The sequence below is a fragment of the Epinephelus moara genome, chromosome 2, assembly GCF_006386435.1.
Source record: "Epinephelus moara isolate mb chromosome 2, YSFRI_EMoa_1.0, whole genome shotgun sequence".
NCBI classification, from domain to species: Eukaryota; Metazoa; Chordata; class Actinopteri; order Perciformes; family Serranidae; genus Epinephelus; species Epinephelus moara.
In genome coordinates this window covers 3702422-3722131 of record NC_065507.1, presented here as the reverse complement: position 1 = coordinate 3722131, position 19710 = coordinate 3702422, and the positions used below count along the sequence as shown (strand labels likewise).

The window sequence follows — 19710 nt, the reverse complement described above, 5'->3', positions numbered from 1 at the left end:
TGATGTAGTATGCTTGCTTATCATAGGAAGTAATTAGAAATGACTCTTTACATTAAGGTAGTAGCCTAGTGAGAACAGGGTGTTGGGGGAATCACTTTTTTTCTCTTTTTCATCAAACCGCAATTTTTGCAAGTTCCCGCAATTTTTGCAAGTTCCCATAATTTTTGCAAGTTCCCGCAATTTCATCACATGAAATTGCATAAATATCCCGCATATTCCATCGCATTTTTTAAAAAAACGTGCCGCATAATCAAGGATTTTTGCCTGCAACAATCACAAAAAAACTCAGCATTTTTCTGGAAGGACTGTGACGTGTTGGGGCTTAATGGGCGGAGTTTCCCAGCATGCTGTGAGACAATGTGTTTAAGGCCATAAGCGTAAGAAAACTTATTTTAAATGTGTTCTAAATCACTCACATTGCCCATTTTAATATAGTGCATACATAGTAATAGTTGAATGAAATTAAAAAAGAAAGTTTTAAAATGTGTACTCAGTGTTTTTTGTTCATATGACATTGAATTAAATGCCCCAACAGCAACAACAACAACAACAACAAAAAGAAAAGTTATGTTAAACTGACATCAAATTCCTGTCAGACAAGGGTCATGTGATGCATTTATTTTGTGTCTGGTTTACTCAAAACTTTTATGTTCCTGTGCTGTGATAAATGAAAGCTTTGAATGCAAGCGGTTTCTAAAATGTTTAAGTTGAGTGAGTGAAACTGTGTTTACAGTGCAGATTAGATGGATAGACCAATAGATGGATGGATAAGTAGACAGATTGATCGATAGACAGATGATGGATAGATGGACGAAAATTGTGTTATCTTGCATGAATTTTGTGAGGACTTTAATATATTCACAGCCTTAAAACTTTGACATAAAAACAAATCCACTTGCAACATATGTCTTTAGTGACAGCGTGAATAACATAATCTGAGTAATCCATACTGTAAAAATGAAACCTGGTCAAATAAAATAACAAAAAATGTCTGCACGGCTGTAGTTAGGTGTGGAAAAAAATCTTTTATTGTTGTTGTAAGTTTGGCAAATTGACCCTTTAGCTTTAGTTCTGAAACTACAGCCTTTCCAAAAAGAATTTGCTTTAAAGTTGTTTTTACTGGTCTCATAGTTTTCTGTAATTTCCTAGAAAGGATCTGATGTGTGACTTTAGTTCATACAAAGACTCTCAGAAAGGACGATGTAATTTGGTAGTAATTAATGTGCAAATGGAGACACTGGTATTGGTATTAATATAACTGCATAATTAGCCAAACATGCAAAAACATGATGTCTGTCTGCAGGCAAGCATTCAGTCCAACATATACAGAGAGTTCTGTTTCAAATAACAAACGAAAAGTGCGTGAATACTTCTTTGGGTTTAAATGGAGCGGTTCGTCTTAAAGAAAACTCCTCTGAAAGTCAGTTACGGCTTGTAAACTTGTAAACAGGTAAACTCTAATGACAGACTCAGAGTTTTGTCTCTATTTTGCCCGTAATAAGTGTCAAACACAGTTAGTAACGCACAACCTTCCAGGAAATGATTAGGACATTACCGATGCGTAAAATAAAGTGTTGCCAAGCTCTTTCATTCCTACAGTGTCTTAGTGTCAGTGTGTGTCTGTGTGTGTGCACTTTAGATCAATCTCCCTGTTCATCCATCCATCACGTATCAGACACCGCTGATTGAATTTGAGGGGAAATTATAGTTCTCACCATTTTCAGATTGCATGGACTCACCTGCGGGGGTGTTGCTGCTACTACTAATCAAAACAAAGTAAAACAGTATTTAGGATTGAGTGGATTATTTGGCAGCGGCGTGTTTTCTGCTGCTCAGCATTTCAAAAAGCTGTTGGATGGAAACACAGCGACTGTTGTTGCCAAAGCTAATGGATTCAATACTGTTTGCGCTCTCCAAACCTCAGTGCCAGCTCCTGGGTGATGTAGTTGCAGCGTATGTTTTTGTCGTCTCTGACATGTTATGTTGTCTTTCTGCCAGTCTGCACGGTTCGCTGTCAGAAGTTCCTGATCTCGCGGGTCGGGGAGGACTGGATCTTCCTCATCCTGCTGGGACTCCTCATGGCCCTGGTCAGCTGGGTGGTGGACTTCTGCATCGCCATCTGTCTACAAGGTGAGGTGGGGGGGGGGGGGAGGAGGGATTGGATTTTGTACCTATAGGATGGGGTATGAGAGATGTCGACAGACGAGGAGGAGGTAAAGACAGGTGAAAGAATGTATGTTAGAAACAAAAAGAGTAGGAGTTATTTCTGATAAATGATGCATGGATCCAGACGGGAGGAAGGGATAGAAGGGTGGAGGATGGGAGACGCAAGGGTCAACTTTAGTTATTAAAGCTGGGGGAGAAAGAAAACTGGAAAATGCAAAAAGAGAGGCAGAATTTGAAAACACACCCTCCACCTGCAGCTCTCCTGTCTGTTTCTTAAGCCCCTCCCACCAGACGACCATGAGCATGTGCATGCACTTCATACAGTGACATAGTTTTACCTGTACACTGATTTATGTATTCATTCTTTCAATCATTTTCTGTAACCCCTTATCCTGTTAGGGGTCACGGGTGTGCTGGGGTACACCCTGGATAGGTCACTAGACTATCATATATTTTGATATTTGATATTGGTATTTTTTTTTGACCTTTTATTAATATTTTTCGGACGTTGTACCAACTTACTTTTTTTTACATTTACTGTACTTTTTTTGTACATTTTTAAACATTATTTTTGGACATTTTAATTTTATTTTTCTGACATTTTCTAAACTTTTTTTGTAAATTTTTAAACAATATTTTTGGACAATTTAATAATATTTTTCTGACATTTTCTAAACTTTTTTTGTACATTTTTAAACATTATTTTCGGACAATTTAACAGTATTTTTCTGACATTTTATTGATATTTTTTAGACATGTTAGTAATTTTTTTCAGACATTTTAATTTTATTTTTCTGACATTTTATAAACATTTTTTAAATTTTTAAACATTATTTTTGGACAATTTAACAGTATTTTTCTGACATTTTATTGATGTTTTTTAGACATGTTAGTAATTTTTTCAGACATTTTAATTTTATTTTTCTGACATTTTATAATCTTTTGTACATTTTTAAACAATATTTTCGGACAATTTAATAATATTCTTCTGAAATTTTATTAACATTTTTTTTCAGACATTTTAAATACATACCAACTTACTTTCGGACATTTTGTTAACATTTATTTGGACATTTAATCAGTATTTTTTTCAAAATTTTTTATAATGAACATTTTTTCTGACATTCACACTCACATTCCACCAATTAACCTGCATGTCTTTGGACTGTGGGAGGAAGCTGGAGTACCTGGAGGAATCCCACGCTAACACAGGGAGAACATGCAAACTCCACAAAGAGAGGCTCCCCGACCCCTGTTGCTGTGAGGCAACAATGCCAACCACTGCACCACCATGCCGCCATGATTTAATCTAATGTCACTGTAGAGTTGCGTGTAGCTACAGTAACATGCTTAGCCCTTCCTTGCCCCTCTCTTTCTTTCTCTCTGTCGATCAGACCACAAAATGAGACAAGAGTTAGCTAGTTAGCCACCCCACAGTCACTTCAGCTCACTCCCTGCCACTGTAGACTGCTTCCCCAGGAGGAGAGCAGGCAGCAGCTTAGGAAACGGACCTTCAATTGGCGGCTGTAGCAACTTGACTTTGTCGAAACCCCCCAGCAGCAGGTGTCACAGCAGGTTGATGGCCAGTTGCAGCGCCAGATCTAGCCTGTGTAATGGCAGCAACAAAAAGTGTGCTGATCCAGTGGGGAGCCAAGACTGTCCTGTCCCCTGGATTTGGGGTTTGCGTTAGCTGGATTCAAGTTGGTGCAGCCCTGACTGGGGGTCTGTCTCCAAAGCTGCTGCACACTCTCCTCCCAATAAGGTGGACTTTCACCAAATTACATGAACTCACATCTACCTTTGTAGAACAGCCAAAAGCAACACCCTCTCTCTGAAATGACCTGTCACTGGCCAAAGTCTCCCATCACTGGCTAGACTTTCTAAAGCCCAAGAACAGAGCCAAGAGGAGGTCCAAAAGTTTTCCCTCAGTCCACTTGAATTACAATATGCTCAAAGTATATTATGGGATATTTGCCCAATGAAGCCAAAATGTAACTGCCTACCTCAGCTTTAAGTGCCTTAACAGCGAAGAGCTTTCTCTCAGATTAATTTCATTTAGCTGGAAACAGATATGAGCCATCCAACATTTTTTACTGCAGAGAGTTCTGGAAGATAAACTCTTGAGACATCTGTCTAACACTGCAATTAAACGGGATACTTTTGAACAATCTTGGCCCAACAGGAGATCGTAAATGGAGAGCGATTGTATTTAGGATTGAGCCCCTGGGACAAGCATTGGAAATTAAAGCAGGAGATGTCAATGTGTTGCCTGTGGTGACTGGAAAGGTTCTTAAAGGGTGTAGAGGCAAGAGGGATACAGGGTTCAGAGGGCAGGAGGAGCTGTGTGTTTGAAGAGGAAATGGAGATAGTTGGGGAGGGAAGAGAGAAGAGGGACAAAGGAAGGAATGCAAGAAGCAAAAGGTGAGTGATTGAAGACAGGGAGAATTCAAGGTGGATTGTGGGATGGCACCAATCACCTACCTGCACGGTGGATGCAGGAGATGATGTGAAAGAGGGATTTACCAGTGAGTCAACTCTTTACTGCAGGAAGAGGAAGGTAAACATCTTAAAATGACTGAAGGAAGTTATAGGAGCTTATCTGAAACCTTACGGGACCAGCTCTAATTCAAATGGATTTCTCAGTCTGTGTGTGTGTGTTTGGCTCTCAAGGAGAAGCCAACCTAGTCTTGTCAGTTTCAGTTACGGTGTACGGCTCCTTTTAATTGGATACAGAACATGACTAACCACCTGACTCCAGGAGACACATGGACAAACTGTAAATTTATGTTGTTGCTTGTGAAGTGTACAGAACATGCACACATTCTTTCTTACTGTGTGTATTTGACTGTGGTTTACATGTCTGCCCTTGGTTGTGTGTGTGTGTGTGTGTGTGTGTCCACAGCACAGAAGTGGATGTACGGTGGTCTGGACAGCAACGTGTTCCTGCAGTACCTGGCCTGGGTCACCTACCCTGTGGTCCTCATCACCTTCTCTGCCGGCTTCACACAGATTCTCGCCCCACAGGCTGTTGGTACGACTGACACGCACAACACAGCACACACACATATAGCACATACATAAAGCACATATACAACACATGAAGACATTTAAAGAGGGCCAATAGAATCACATTAAAGTATCTCACACAATAAGTTGATTAAATGATTTTGCAGTCACCAAAAATGAATCAACAAGAATTATTAAATAATGACTCGTGATTTATCGGATAAAAACATTCACAGGTGTTTGTTGTTTTTCACAGTTTCATGTTATTGTAAAATAGATATACTGAATTATAACTCAAAGACAATGAGAAGGGTGAGCCAGATATAGACGTGTAAAGCCTCCTACAGACTGTTTAGTGCAGCTACACTGTGCCACATGGATCTAATAAACTATGACATCAAGTTTGATGTATGCAGACTGTGCAGTGACAGAGCCTACTGAATCACAGGCTATGACATACAATGCAATAGCTTCCCATACCGAGTGCGCAAGGATGCTGCACAAGTTATTACTTCTCCAACTGTGAAGGATAACATAGAGGATCACATTAAAAAAATTATAGAATTATTATTATCATTAATAAAATATCTGGAAAAAATGTTGACAAAATGTTAATAAAATGTCCAAAAAATATTGTGAAATTGTCTGAAAAAATATTTGAAAATGGCCACAAAAAAATGTTACTGAAATATCAAAAAAACTGTTAACAAAATGTCTGAAAATAAGTTGGTAAAATGTCTAAAAAAAGATGTTATTAAAATATCCCAAAAAAATATAAATAAAATGTCAGAAAAAATTAAAAATGTCCATGTTTAAAAAATGTAACAAAAATGTTACTGAAATGTCAAAAAAATAATAATAAAATGTCTGAAAAAATGTCCTAAAAATGTTAAATTGTCCGAAAAAAAGTTTACAATTTTTTTTACAAAATATGTTTATAAAATGTCAGAAAAATATAATTTAAGTGTCAGAAACTATGTTGCTGTAATGTCCATAAAATGGTAACAAAATGTACAAAAATAAGTTGGTAAAATGTCAGAAAAGTCTTAATAAAATATCTGAGAAATATAAATAAAATGTCAAAAAATATAAAATGCCCCCAAGTAATAAGTGAAATGATAAATTGATGAAATGTCAGAAAAATATGATTAAAACGAAAACAAGCTAAAGTTTTGTGGGCACTATATACTGCAGTGTATATTTAGGCTGTGTTTGATCGCAAGGCTGTGACAACGGCCATCCTTGAACCTCTCTCACTGTGCGATGTGGGACAAATGTATTAGAGCCACGACCAAAGATATTGCACATTTTTTTCATGTTGGTCATCTTTCGTCAGGGACAGCCCAGAATCACTCAGTGTATAACAGGCTCAAGTAAGCTCCAGCTCATTTTGCCTTTGGAAAACAGGAGGGAACCTCTCAAACCTTCAGTTGTGATTTTGGATCCTCTGCTTTTTGCGGATGCGACAGAAAGGGCCCACCCACAGGAGGCGGTACTGGTCATCCTGACACTGTAAAAACTATACACCTTCCTGATCCATTCAGTCTCTGTCCTCCATCCTCTGTCTGAAAACTATGTATCAAAATGAAACCCTAACAGCTTCTCCAGCAACCAGACTGATGCCACCCTGGACTGTAAAGAACTCAACACATTAAACACCTGTGTGTAAATTCCAGTCGCTACAGAGTAACGCCTCTGTGACACACTGTAAATCCCCTCTGTGCCTCTTTAGGCTCAGCCCCAAAAGACTCTGTGTCTCCCCCCACAACATCCTCCGCCTCAGCAGCAAAATCCTCCACGAGCTCTGCGCACAATTCAGAGCTGTAGCAGGCTCTAAAAAACAGGTTAGGTTTGTCTGAATTCAGCGCAGCACTCCGTCAGGTGCCTGAAGTAATTTCTGCTGCAGGTCGAACAGAGACTTTACTGTCACTCTCAGTAAGAGAGGCTAAAGAGATGGGTGTGCTCCTGAGAGTCTGAGGTAACCTGTGCTATCAGTGAGACACACCTCCTTCTCCCTTTCACTCCTCACCTCCCTGAATCACTCTCTCAGACTGTCAGAAGTGGAGCAGTCTTTTTTTTTCAGTTACTATGAAAAAGAATCTGCTGTCAGAGTAACCTTAGAGTTGTCTCATTCATGAAACTCTGTAATGCCATAGTGAACACACATGACGTGATAATTTGATTCTTCAGAGGCAGCAGTTTACATAGCCAAGCATCCAAAAAATCTAATATATAATAAGCAGAAGTTTCCATCTGCAGGAGTGTTTTACTTCACAAAAGGTCATCTGAATTTGGCAAGTAATTAATACGTCTATCAGCAGCATTTCAATTAAGAAAATGATATTCTACTGGGGTTTCTCTAAAATTAAAAAAGTCTGTTTTTGCAAAAACAAAAAGCCCATTTCCACCCTGCATTAATTATCCAGTCAGAGAGTCAGAGTTAAATCAGAAGGCTGTGGCAGCGAAATGTTAATTATTCCAGAGGCAAAGTTATTTTAAATTAACACGTGAGGTTTATCTTGAAGTAATAGTTTGACACATTGGTCAGAATGCTTGGATGAGAAGACTGATATCACTCTCATGTCTCATATCACAGCCTGCAGCTGGCTAGCTTAGCTTAGCATAAAGACTGGAAAGTAAAGTCTGATAAAGTCTTTTTTCCTCCTTTACTTTTCTTAGATTATTCTTCTTTCTTTGTGTGTTCTTTCAACACATTCTCACTACGACCTCGTCACATATTGAAGTGCTTGGTCATGGACTTTCCACGTCCACATATGACGTGTAAGGTAAGGTGTTGACGTTCTGGGACGCTGTGTCAGGTTCTCCTCTTTCAGGACACATGTCTGTTTTCACAGGAAATTTAAGGTTTACATACAGTCTCTTTCAAAATAAAAGCACAACGTAAGCACAAAACCGCAAATTGATGCTTTTTTCCTTCAACAAACACACGGTGAGGTTTTAGAGCAGCGTTTGGCTTTGTCTCAGGTGAACATCAGTGTTTGTGGACCAATCCACCACCCCTTACGCCCGTCCGCCCCACTCAGACTTTTGCCACCTTAACTTTCATTCTTGTCCAGCTGCGTTTCCCCCCGACACTGCTGGGCAGCGTCAAACTATAACAGCGACCAGCCGCGTATCATGCCGACGTTAAATGGCACCTTTATTCGTTGGTTTCTGATGCCACAAGTCACTGCCTAAGCACTGGATTTCAACAACTTTGGAGTGACACCGGGCTCATTCTTTTGTTTCTCTCCTTCCTGTACTCAGAGGCACTGTCCTTGCGTTTTGTAGGAGGATTTGCACTGCAGCCTTAGGCACTTGCAGACTTGCTGACTTTGCGGGTGCGTCCCCAGGAAATCTAGGAGTCTCCAGGAAGTAACTGCTCCTGGCTGAGAAATAGTCCCACACATAACTCCCCATAAAACTGCAACCTGTCTTTCTTCCACTCTGGTTTTTGTACAGTTGTAACAATCGAGATATAAGGTGTTGATCAGTGAGATTTGGAGGTGCTGGTGGAGAGATGTTGTAACCTTTTGGTGTAGCCAGGCCAGCTCTTTCAGCCAGTCTTCTGACAGAAGCTTCATATTCATCACACAGATATGAGTGATATTCATCTTCTCATCTAATTCTCAGCAAGTAAAACTGTAAAATGGAGAACTATTGCTTTAAGGCCAGGACGTAACTGATAAGTGTTCATGTTGTTGGTGAAGTCAGTATGTGTCCTCTTAAAGGTCAGCTGCTCGATGTGTTTGGTTTCTCTGTAAGTTGACGTTCAGCTGTAAACGTCCGCTGTGCCCCCGCCCTGCAGGTTCAGGTCAGCTGTAAACGTCCGCTGTGCCCCCGCCCTGCAGGTTCAGGTATTCCAGAGATGAAGACCATCCTGAGAGGAGTTGTGCTGAAGGAATACCTCACCTTCAAAACTTTCGTGGCCAAAGTCATCGGCCTCACCTGCGCTCTGGGCAGCGGCATGCCCCTGGGCAAGGAGGTAATACATACACACACACACACACACACACACACATATCAGCTTTACCCTCTCTATGGGCCTCTAAATGTGCCTATATGTACTTTACATGTGTGGACCTGTGTGTGTGTGCATGTACTCTTGAGTGGAGCTTCCCTTCAGGATGGGAAGATGCACTTTTCTGGGACATCATGTGACACACGCACGCGCGCGCACACACACACACACACACACACACACACACACACAAACAGCACAAGCTGACAACCATGTCAATCAATATGTGACTCATAAGATGAGAGGAAATACAAGCTGCTCAAATATGTGTTGATGAAAAACTCGAGTTAAAATGACTCATACATGCTTTCATGTTTTGATGTGTGTGTGTGTGTGTGTGTGTGTGTGGGTCTGCTGCTGACACATAAACTGTCCATCACAGAGCCGTCCCATTATGACCAGCTTTGTGGAGAAAAAAAATCAGTTCCCAACTTCTCCTCTTTATGTCGGCGGTGGCAGCTAAACTCAATAGCTGACCCACATTCAACAGTTTTGTTGTTTACTGACACAGTTTCCGTGATTCACAGTAATAAAAATTTGTTTGTGATAAAATACAGAGTCCAGACTGGCACCAAGCTGCCATTAGGTTTACACAACATCCATCCACTGAATGTTAGCACAGAATACCAGCTGTCTGCTGCTTCAATTCAAGTCATTATTACTCATCAGAAACTCGTGTAGGTCAAAGTGAAGAGCAGGGACACTGCTGGAGCAGGTTATAAAACTTACTCACCAACCCAATCACCAGGATAAATGTTGGCCATGTACATGTATATGTTATTATGTAGGAGATATGTTGAAACGCTGTTCTTAATGTGTGGTTAGGTTGAGGCACAAAAAACACTTGCTTATGGTTCAGAAAATGTCTTATGTCTGTTTTTAGTGGCACAGTCCTGGCAGGAAATGCGGTGATGTCTCTGTACAAAAGACCACTGCTTTTCACGGCACTATCTTAGCAGTGAACACAGTAATGACAGTAAAAAACAAGCCATGTCCTTGGCATCATCCCAGCAGAAAAAGCAGCAGTGTCTTTAAAAACGATCTGCTTTTCATTGCACTATCCCGGCATCAAACACACTGATATCTTGGTAAAACTCAGCTGCTTTCATGACACTCTCCCGGCAGGAAATGCAGTGATGTCTCCGTAGAAATCAACCACTCTTAATGGCACTATCTCAGCAGAAAAGGTAGCAATATCTTAGTACAAATGAAACACTTTCCACATCTGTTAAACAAAACAGGTGCGTTGGAGAGAGAAGACCAAAAAGTTGCAAAAGGACTCCGGCTCACCTGATGAAGGTCTAGTACCGAAACGTCGCAAATAAATTATATATTGCAAGTTGGACAATGTGTGGGAGTCCTTTTGCAGCAATATCTTAGTAAAAAAAAGCCACTTTTCTTAGCATAATTCTGACAGGAAATGCAGTGATGTCTCTGTAAAAATCATCTGCTTTTCATGGCACTATCTTGGCAGTAAAAATAGTGATGTCTGTAGAAAAACAAGCAATTTCCTTGGCATAATCCCGGCAGAAAAAAGCAGTTATGCCTTTTAAAAACATCCGCTTTTTGTTGCATTATCCCAGCAATAAACACAGTGATATCTAGGTAAAAAACAAGCTCTTTTCATGGCACTGTCTCTGCAGAAAAGGCAGAAATATCGCAGTAAAAAACAGCCATTTTTCTTGGCTTAATGGCGGTATAAAGCAACTGCTTTTATGACACTGTCCAGGCAGGAAATGGAGTGATGTCTTGATAAAAACCAACCACTCTTCATGGCACTAGCTCAGCAGAAATGGCAGCAATGTCTCTGTAAAGAACAACCACTTTTCATTGCACTGTCCCTGGCGGAGACACGGCAATAGGTCCCTAAAAAACAACCAATTTCAGTGTTTGTTGGTCTCAAACTGTGGTGTGCAGCTTGGCAGGCGTCTCGTGTAGGTCACAACATTCACCATCCTCTTCACCTCCTCATGACAAAGTCAGCTCATATACTCCATCACTTTATAGATGCTGATATGTTTGATTTGTATAAAGGTATCCATGGTTTGCAGATACGTACAATGCCAACATTTTCTTGTGGCGACTGGTCTGGATTAAACTGTATTGTGAATCAGAATCAGTGCAACTAACATGCTACAATACACAAACTTCCCACTGATGCACAACGCTCCCAGGCTCATTCACATTCCTGTTCCCTATATCCCTGCAGCGTGAATTACAAATGATTCATAAATTGCACACGATGGGGTCGATATGTTTAGGGTCACGTTGAGAGCAACGAAATCTGGCGAAGAGAAAAAAAAACATTACAGAGAGACAGAAGGCAGCAGCGAGCAGATTTGACTCCAGACCTTGTGGAAACCCAACGGGAGGGAGAATAATGTTTTTCTGGAGATTTCAGGATCCTCTCCCTACAGTAGCGCTGCAGCTGTTGTTTATGTCTTGAGGACAGTGTGTGTGTGTGTGTGTGTGTGTGTATGTGTATATAATGTAGATTACATCACTATTTCTCAGTGTTTTTTCCCCAAAACATTTTCAGGGAAGTATGGCATCCCCCAAAAGGCTGCCTAGCCTGAAGACATACTCAGAGGAGAATATATTCTCTCCTCTTACACACACACACACACACACACACACACGCCTCAGGCCCTTTTGGTTGCATACTACTGCAGCATCAGCCTCCACAGTTTGGATTCAGCGCAGGGCTCTCACTTCCTTCAACGTGACCACGCTCTCACTTTTAATCCTGTCGGTTCCACTTTGAACTTCATCCCCAGAGTTTTTAATGTTCACTGTAAACTTTGTTGTTGGTGGTGTGTTGTCAGAGAGTTGTTGGGTGCCCTCTCATGTGGTGCACAATAAACAGGAGAGAGCTTCTCAACTTGTAACATGTGAACCTGTTTTCTATCCTGTCAGGGTCCGTTCGTCCACATCGCCAGTCTGTGTGCTGCTCTCCTCAGCAAGTTCATGTCTCTGTTTGGAGGAATCTATGAGGTACGTCTTATTCACGCACATATTCTCCTACATTCTCTGTCACTCTGTCTTCATTTTGCCCAACTGCTCAATTGATGTAATTGTGTTTTCCTGGTTTCACTTAATTGAAACATTTCATTATTTTTCCATAAACGCGTACAGCGTACACGCCATACTCAACTCTCCAACACCCTGTTTTTGTCTCATCTCCTTCACCTCTCCTCACACTGGATGTGGTATTTGAGTGTTTGTGAGATGATCTGAGTTGATAATAATATTGATGCACTCATCTGAGACACCTTCAGTTATTACCATGCATTTAAAAGCAATAAGCTTAACAGGCAGCGGAGATCAGTTATTGTTTTTTTTGCCCTGGGTTTTGTCTCTTGTCGCTTTTGGTCATGGGCTGAAACATGAAAGACATACTGTTGTTGCCAAGGGCAGCAAAAACCAAGTTGTGAACACTTATCATCATACCGTTATTTACATGTCCAGCAGTAACCACACATTAGCCTTCATTAGAGTCCTGCTTGTGTCCACCTGATGAATGTAAGTCCGATATTTACTCTTTTAGCTCTGTTTCGGTCCCTACCAATGCCAGAAGGAAATATCTGTCTCTTTAGCTGCTAAATGTTCCACTACGTTCACCAGCTGTCACCACCTCTCTGCCTGTGTCTGTCTGCTGTTTAGTGCTGAGGAGTTGGTGTACAGTTGGTTTTTAGTGCTTTTTCACTGAGCCCAGCTGCCTGCTGCGACCGAAAACATCATGTTGTGGGCCAGGCACAAGTTAACGCTTTAATTCATCTCAAGCTGTCTATGACACATTACCAAATCCAGCAAACCTTCACACAAGGCTGAGGCACCATCCTGCCCTGTGTGCTGGGTGAGGATCCCTCCAACATCTCATGCAGAAACAGTCACCACAGCCATTCAGTCCAGTAGACACCACCCCAGGAAGAAACCATCTCTTTCCTCAAGGCTGGAGAGAAGCTCCTGATCATAGACAAGACCGTACCAACTGTCCACAGCCTGAGACTGGCAGCTGAGGGTTGATCTTGGAAAACAACTCAAATTCCCTGATCACACTGCGCGCGGAGACTACGCCCAGACTTGACCATCTTCTCAGAGTCCAAGCAGGTCCAAGCAGGTGATCATGTGGGAGCTGTCTGAGGCTCATCAGAGGAAGCTTGCTAAATACCAAGAGCTGGTGGGGGCAGTGCAGAAGCAGAGGCTGGCGAGGGTTTGCTGGAGGCTTAATCTGTAAAGCTCTAGCAGGGCTGGGAGAAGGCAGAGCTGCATTGAAGGGGGCTGTACAAACCATTACTGAAGCTGCAGAGAAAGCCACTTGGTGGCTTTGGATAAAGAGGGCAGGCCATGGATTGCTGCTGCCGGGGTGCAACCTGGGACTTGATCAACCCCAGATGGGTCACCTGGGTGAGGGGGTCTGATGTTGAAAGACCCGAAACCTCCTATGACCCCCAGGAACATCACTGATGATGCATCCCAGTGCATTCCCAGAGCTGTTTCTTGAAACCTGCATCAATTTATTGATCATTAAAAATAGATCAGAAAAGCCGGCGGTCATATATTCAGGCAGTGCTCACAGAATAAATGATAAAGAGGAAGAGGTCGAGAGGGGGGAGAGTTGACATTTTATCATGTGTTTGAGGGAGAGTGGAAGATTGAGGAAAAGGCCTGAGAAAATGGAAGATGTTGACAGCAGGTGAACTGCCAGAGAAATGGTAGGGAAGAAGAAAGAGAGGATAAATGGGAATGAGTGGAGGAAAAAAAACAACTCTGGTGTTTTGCTGGGACAGCTCAGGTTTCAGGCTTTGGTCCAGTTTGATGCCTCAGAGCAGAGGGAACATGAAACATGAGCTTTAACACCTGACAAAAAAACTTTAGTTTTTTTAGTTGGTTTCCTTATTTGTCCCTCCGTCATTAGTTCAGTTAAAAAGGGAAAAACGAAGCACATTTTTTCCTCGGGAATCGATTTCTTTCTTCCCATGTTGAGTCAACAACCAATAATGACTCATTTAATAAATGTTTAATCAGTATCGTATTTGTCAGCAAATGAGATTTTTCATCTCCTAAACTAACTTGGCCCAGAGAGAATTGGAGCGAGAGAAAGCAAAAAAAGAAAGCATCATTATTTTCTTCTTCATTATCTCCTGCATCTTCTCCTTTTCCTTCTTCTCCATCTTGCCTGTCCGTTGGGATCGGAGTCAGGGAGTTGGAGGAAGGCAAAGAAAAATCCTGACTCTCATTCCTCACTTTTCTGAAGATGTGAGCACGTCTCTTGGGAGATGTGTTGGTGGGAAAATCGGCGGGTTTGAAAAGAGCACAGAGGGCTGTGAGACAAAGTCCCCACGCTGCGTCCACTCTATAGATGATGCAAAAGTGATCTGGAGTTGTGATCCATGTTCATGTGGAGGATGGAGGAAGAAGTGTAAATGATATGAGCCTTGGAAATAGCCATCTTGGAAAAATGTGGGATAAATCAGAAAGTTTATTTTCATTGGACATAATGTGAAGAAATGCAAGAATCTCACATCCGTTTAAGTACTCAAGTTTGCTTTGGCCAGGAGTGTAAGATTTATATGTCTGTATTTATTGGACCTTTGTGTTGAAACTTATTGGAACTTATTGGATGGACATTACGAACACTGGTGAGAAAATAAACATCTGATGATATACAGCATTTGAAAAGATTAGGAGTAGTTTCTGAGTAAATGTCCAAACAATTCAGCCAAAGATCAACCAGTAGGGGCTAATGTATCCATCCGCCTGTCTACCTTTTTATCTTCTGTACTCATCGTCATCCACGTTGTCTCTCTCTAACCCTCTAACTCTTTCCTGCTCTCCCCTCCCCTCTTGAGTGTTGTGCTGCATTTTATTGCATATTAATGCTGAGAGTGTGTGTGCGTGTGTGTGAAGTGTCCCTCTGCAGCAGTATCTGGTCCTCCTCTCCAGAGTTTGAAGTACAGTATGCTAATGTAGCGTGTGGGCTGTAACAGCCAGCTTTTTGTTTCACGTGCTTTTAGAGAGCTTGTTGTACTTTAACGGGAATAAAGGTGCATGAGTAAATGAAGCACACACGTGGAGAACACCAAACACGCTGCATCAGATATAATGTTATTATCAGATCTGTGAATGTCGATCGGATGTAAATCTTGACTTTGCTAATTAAGTTGAATAAAATATAATATCAGATTTGTTCAATTTTACGATGATGCAAATTTAGTTTTGGCAGTAAAAAAATCATGCTCTTGGTTTCTTTATGGCCTAACTCTGTCTCTTACTCCCATGCTTCCTGAAGGAGCCCAGTCTTATAAGCATAAAGGTAACTCAGTTGCACATTTCCCAGCATGCCCCACTGTCCATGTCCCATCTTCTCACCTGTTGCAGTCTTGTGCATGTTTTTCATACTGAAAAAAGTTAAAGTTACTACAGCGAAATATTTATTCTAGTATCCAGTGTCCGGACCAGGGGCGTGAATATAAACAGTGCAGGCAGTGCCGTACTGGGGCCCTTGAAATGGGGGCCCACAGAGTGAGTGGGCCGTCCATCAATGTGTTGGCTGGAGAATGGGGCCTTATGGCTGAATTCCAACTTGGAAATACGCTTGTGTTAAAATAAAAACTCTCTTTAAATTAAAAACAGTGCCACTTGCTATATATGCCTCTAAAAAATGCATCTCTGTTATGTTTTCTTTCTTTTTGTAAAAGAGTCATGTTTGCACAATAGCGTACACTAGGGCCCGTCATAATAGCATGCACTGGGGCCCATGCAAAGTGTGGTGACTCCTCATATCATTGACAGGTTTGACTTTGGAATGGGCCGTTCCAGAAGTGTAACTTAGAACATCCTGCCGGCGACGGCACCAGTGGCCTGATAGTGTGAAGAACTCGAGCATTAATGCGCTGAGCGTCGATCGATTTGAGATCTAAAACTAATCAAAATCGCCTGAAGGGTTTTCCAAGATGGAGGCAACTTCTGTGAAGGACGCCGCGTGTAAATATCTCCGTGTGGGCTTCACTCCAGATTTAGTGCATCTTACCCCAAGATAGTACCCCCGTCTGGATGACACTCAAAAGACAGCTCACCGAATACTCAAGTGGGCAGAGATTACCTTGTGTTTTGGAAAAATTAAAGACCTATTTCTGTAATTAACTGATACATTTGCATCTTAGGCTAAGTATGGGCCCACGGCAGCAACCAGACTCCACACAGAGAATCTAGCCGAATTGACTCCCTGAGAGCTACGGGCCTGCTGGCATACATAGTCTATTTGATCTATGAGCTCTGCGATGGCAGATTAAAGGTTGTGTCGTCACTGGCAGGACGTTCTAAGTTATGCTTCTGTAATGGCCTGTTTCAAAGTCGCACCTGTCAATGATACAAGGAGCCACCACGCTTCACACTCATCATAACTGCCTCATGCTACTGGTCCGGACCATGGTTTTTAAAACATGGTCATGGACATGGTATATAATATTCATATTTTTGTTTTCATTAGTGTAAAATCACCTGAAACTAAAAATTGTTGTGTTTTCGTCATGAGCCATTTATATCTACTCACAGAGTGGGTCCATTGCCATGGAGTTCATCATTGTGTTTCTACAGAAGCCAAGAACAAACAACCCAAACACCGTCTCTAGATTGGGTCATTTGGGTTTTTGAATTTTTGTGTTTTTGTGTCTGCTGCTGTAGTTCTCTCACATGCTTGGCACACCGAGAGGTTTCAGTTGGTTGCAATCTGCAACCTCACCACTAGATGCCACTAAATCCTGCACAGTAGACCTTTAAATTAAAGTTTTCCCTTTTTGTTCCCTCCATCATTTCATCACATACTGTGCGTTCCATAGAAAAAAGTCATAATTAACCTTGTTTGCAGTTTGAGGTGTCCTGTCAACAGTTTTACAGACGTCTCTTTTATAATGTCGGTCTGTGGGGAAAATGCTTTTTGAGCCGTGGAGAATTTTTTTGCTGCAGTACCACTGGTGGACACCAGAAAAAACTTGGAACCAAGGCTGAACGGCGTTCCTGGGGGCCTGCTTTGATCCAGTCATCCACCTCGACTGCATCCCTGCACAAACTTTGCCGCTATTAATACTAGATCACCTGACGTCCTCTTTTTTTCTGTCATAATCACTACAGCCACTTGAGGTCGATGCTTAACAAGAAACACAAATATGGATCATAATAATCAGCTTGCACAGACAACCTATTTGGCGTTTTTCTTTTTAGGTGAAAGCGGGTTGAATTACTCTATCCTTGTGCGCTCTCATGAAAATGTTAATTAAAAGGGATTTAAAGTTAGAAGAAGTGGAAATATTCCACCCTACTGGCATTTTGTTAAAATATTCATTCCAGATTAACATGTTCTGCAGTGTAAGCTGTATTTGAAAATGTCTCTTGACCACCCTTTATATTCCTCTCTGACCATATTACTGTGAGGAGTGTGTGTGTGTGTAAGCTGCAGCACAGCATGCTTATCAAAAGCTCCACACTGTAAATTTGCAAGAGCAGGATAAGTGGCTGAGAGTACAGTCAAAGGGAAAACACGCACACGCACACGCACACGCACACGCACACATACACACACACACACACACACACACACACACACACACACACACACACACACACACACACACACACACACACACTAACCTCTCTTTATCACTGCCATGCTGCTTGAAGGAAGCCAGTCTCATAGGAATGCAGGTAAGATCAGTAATGTAAACAGGAAAACTCAATTTCCCAGGATGCTCTGGGACTCCTTTGCCCTTCAGTCATGCGGCTCAGTGTTATCACTTGTTCTTTTCCCATCTGTCTCACTGTGGTTACACTGTAACTCCTCATCTGATGGGAACATCAAATCACTCCTTAAAGAGGATTCTGGAGGGTTTTGGTTTGAACTGTGCAGTTTGAGATTTTATTTAAGTGCTTTTAAGCATGAAACAACTTTATCAACTTCTTTCTTCTATATATATATTTTTTTTTTGTTACGTGAACTTTTTTTGCTTCACCGACTTTTGATGGAATAGCTCTGTGCTGAGCCGTCATTTAGTGTCAAAGTCAGTATTCTCAGAAGTTTAAAGAGACTGTCAGCATGTCTGTTCACTGTATTATAATTCCTTATCAAACCTTTTATGTGTGCTATCAGCTGGCTCCACATATTAAAGACTGACTGACTGACATGTAACGGCATCATGTGTATCTGTGTGTGTTTCAGAATGAGTCAAGGAACATAGAGATGCTGGCAGCGGCCTGTGCTGTGGGAGTAGGCTGCTGTTTTGCTGCCCCCATAGGAGGTGAGTCTTAAGAGAAAAATATATAGTAACACAAGTGTGGCACACACAACACTGGAGGTGTCATTATAGATGATATCAACTGCACATCACATAACATACAATAACACAGAGACAGCTTTATGTCACTCAGTGGGGACAATATAGTGAAGGCAATATCTCTGTCTGTACGTCTTATATCAACCCATGTTATAACTATGTCCTTGGTACGTGCTGGTACAGATCTCACAACACGACTTTGTGTGAGTGACGTAATTTATTTAACTGCGAGCAGATTTCTCTCCGCCTGTGCTGCTTCAGTCATTTCACAGCACCGTCTGTTGCTACATATTGGTGTCACCATCAGATTTTAGGAATCAAAAACAAATACTTCACTTTAATACAACCAAAAACATGTATGAGAGACGACACTGGTGAGCAGAGTTAGCTGTGTGCCGCTCTTAAAACAAAGGAAGACCATGTTAGTAGAGAAGTAACACAGAGTCACACAGGCTCTGCATGTCCAGAAATGTCAGTTTAACTTATTTAAGGTCCTGCATGTTCATATTTTAAATGTCATCTACATAAACCTTGCACTTCTTGGGTAACAACACCATCATTTCTACATTACATAAGTATCTCTCCACTGTGTTATTAAAGGGACTGTTTGGATGTGTTTAAGTGGAGTTGTATGAGGTAATTATACATCACTGAACACAGGAGCCGCTGGTCTGCTGCTGCCTCCATCACTTAGTTGGTGTTATTGTTCAACTGTGGTGTTTTAGAGGGTTAGTTTAGAACACAAATTAACTAACCAGCTAATGTTACTGTTTTTGTCAATATAGCGTACACTTGAACTGACACTGATTTTTTAAGCAGGACCTTTTAAGGTGGTTAACATGAGTTTTGCCTCTTTACCCGTCCACAGCAGTACCAGGTGCGATTGCTCTGAGACAACAAGGGAGGCTGAACTTCCCCTAAAATTCCATAGAAGAAATGGTCAAATATGCACTATTGAATTTACACTGAAATAATAATTTACATTGCGTTAAACGTGCGCTAGGATGCGTTTCACATCATGACTATGATGTTCAAACGTCAGCTGTTTATCACCAGTTTCCCAACGCGACCTCCCTGTCATACATTCTCATGTCAGCACGGTGGACGCGGAGCCTCCAAGCATTCCTATGAGACAGCGCTGAGCAGGTTTTTTTCATGCAGCAAAGCGAGACGCTCATTGGATAAATG

The 19710-nt window shown here is 41.5% G+C and overlaps 1 protein-coding gene across 1 annotated transcript in view; it reads left to right on the top strand.

The window, feature by feature from the left end:
- LOC126400883 (chloride channel protein 2-like) overlaps nt 1–19710 on the top strand; it is a 230559-nt gene that overhangs the window by 109440 nt on the left and 101409 nt on the right. Inside the window, exons 3-7 of the mRNA XM_050061878.1 lie at nt 1999–2130; nt 5069–5197; nt 9024–9157; nt 12110–12187; nt 18408–18486. Of these exons, the coding sequence (XP_049917835.1) occupies nt 1999–2130; nt 5069–5197; nt 9024–9157; nt 12110–12187; nt 18408–18486 (552 nt within the window). The remainder of the gene's footprint in view (nt 1–1998; nt 2131–5068; nt 5198–9023; nt 9158–12109; nt 12188–18407; nt 18487–19710) is intronic.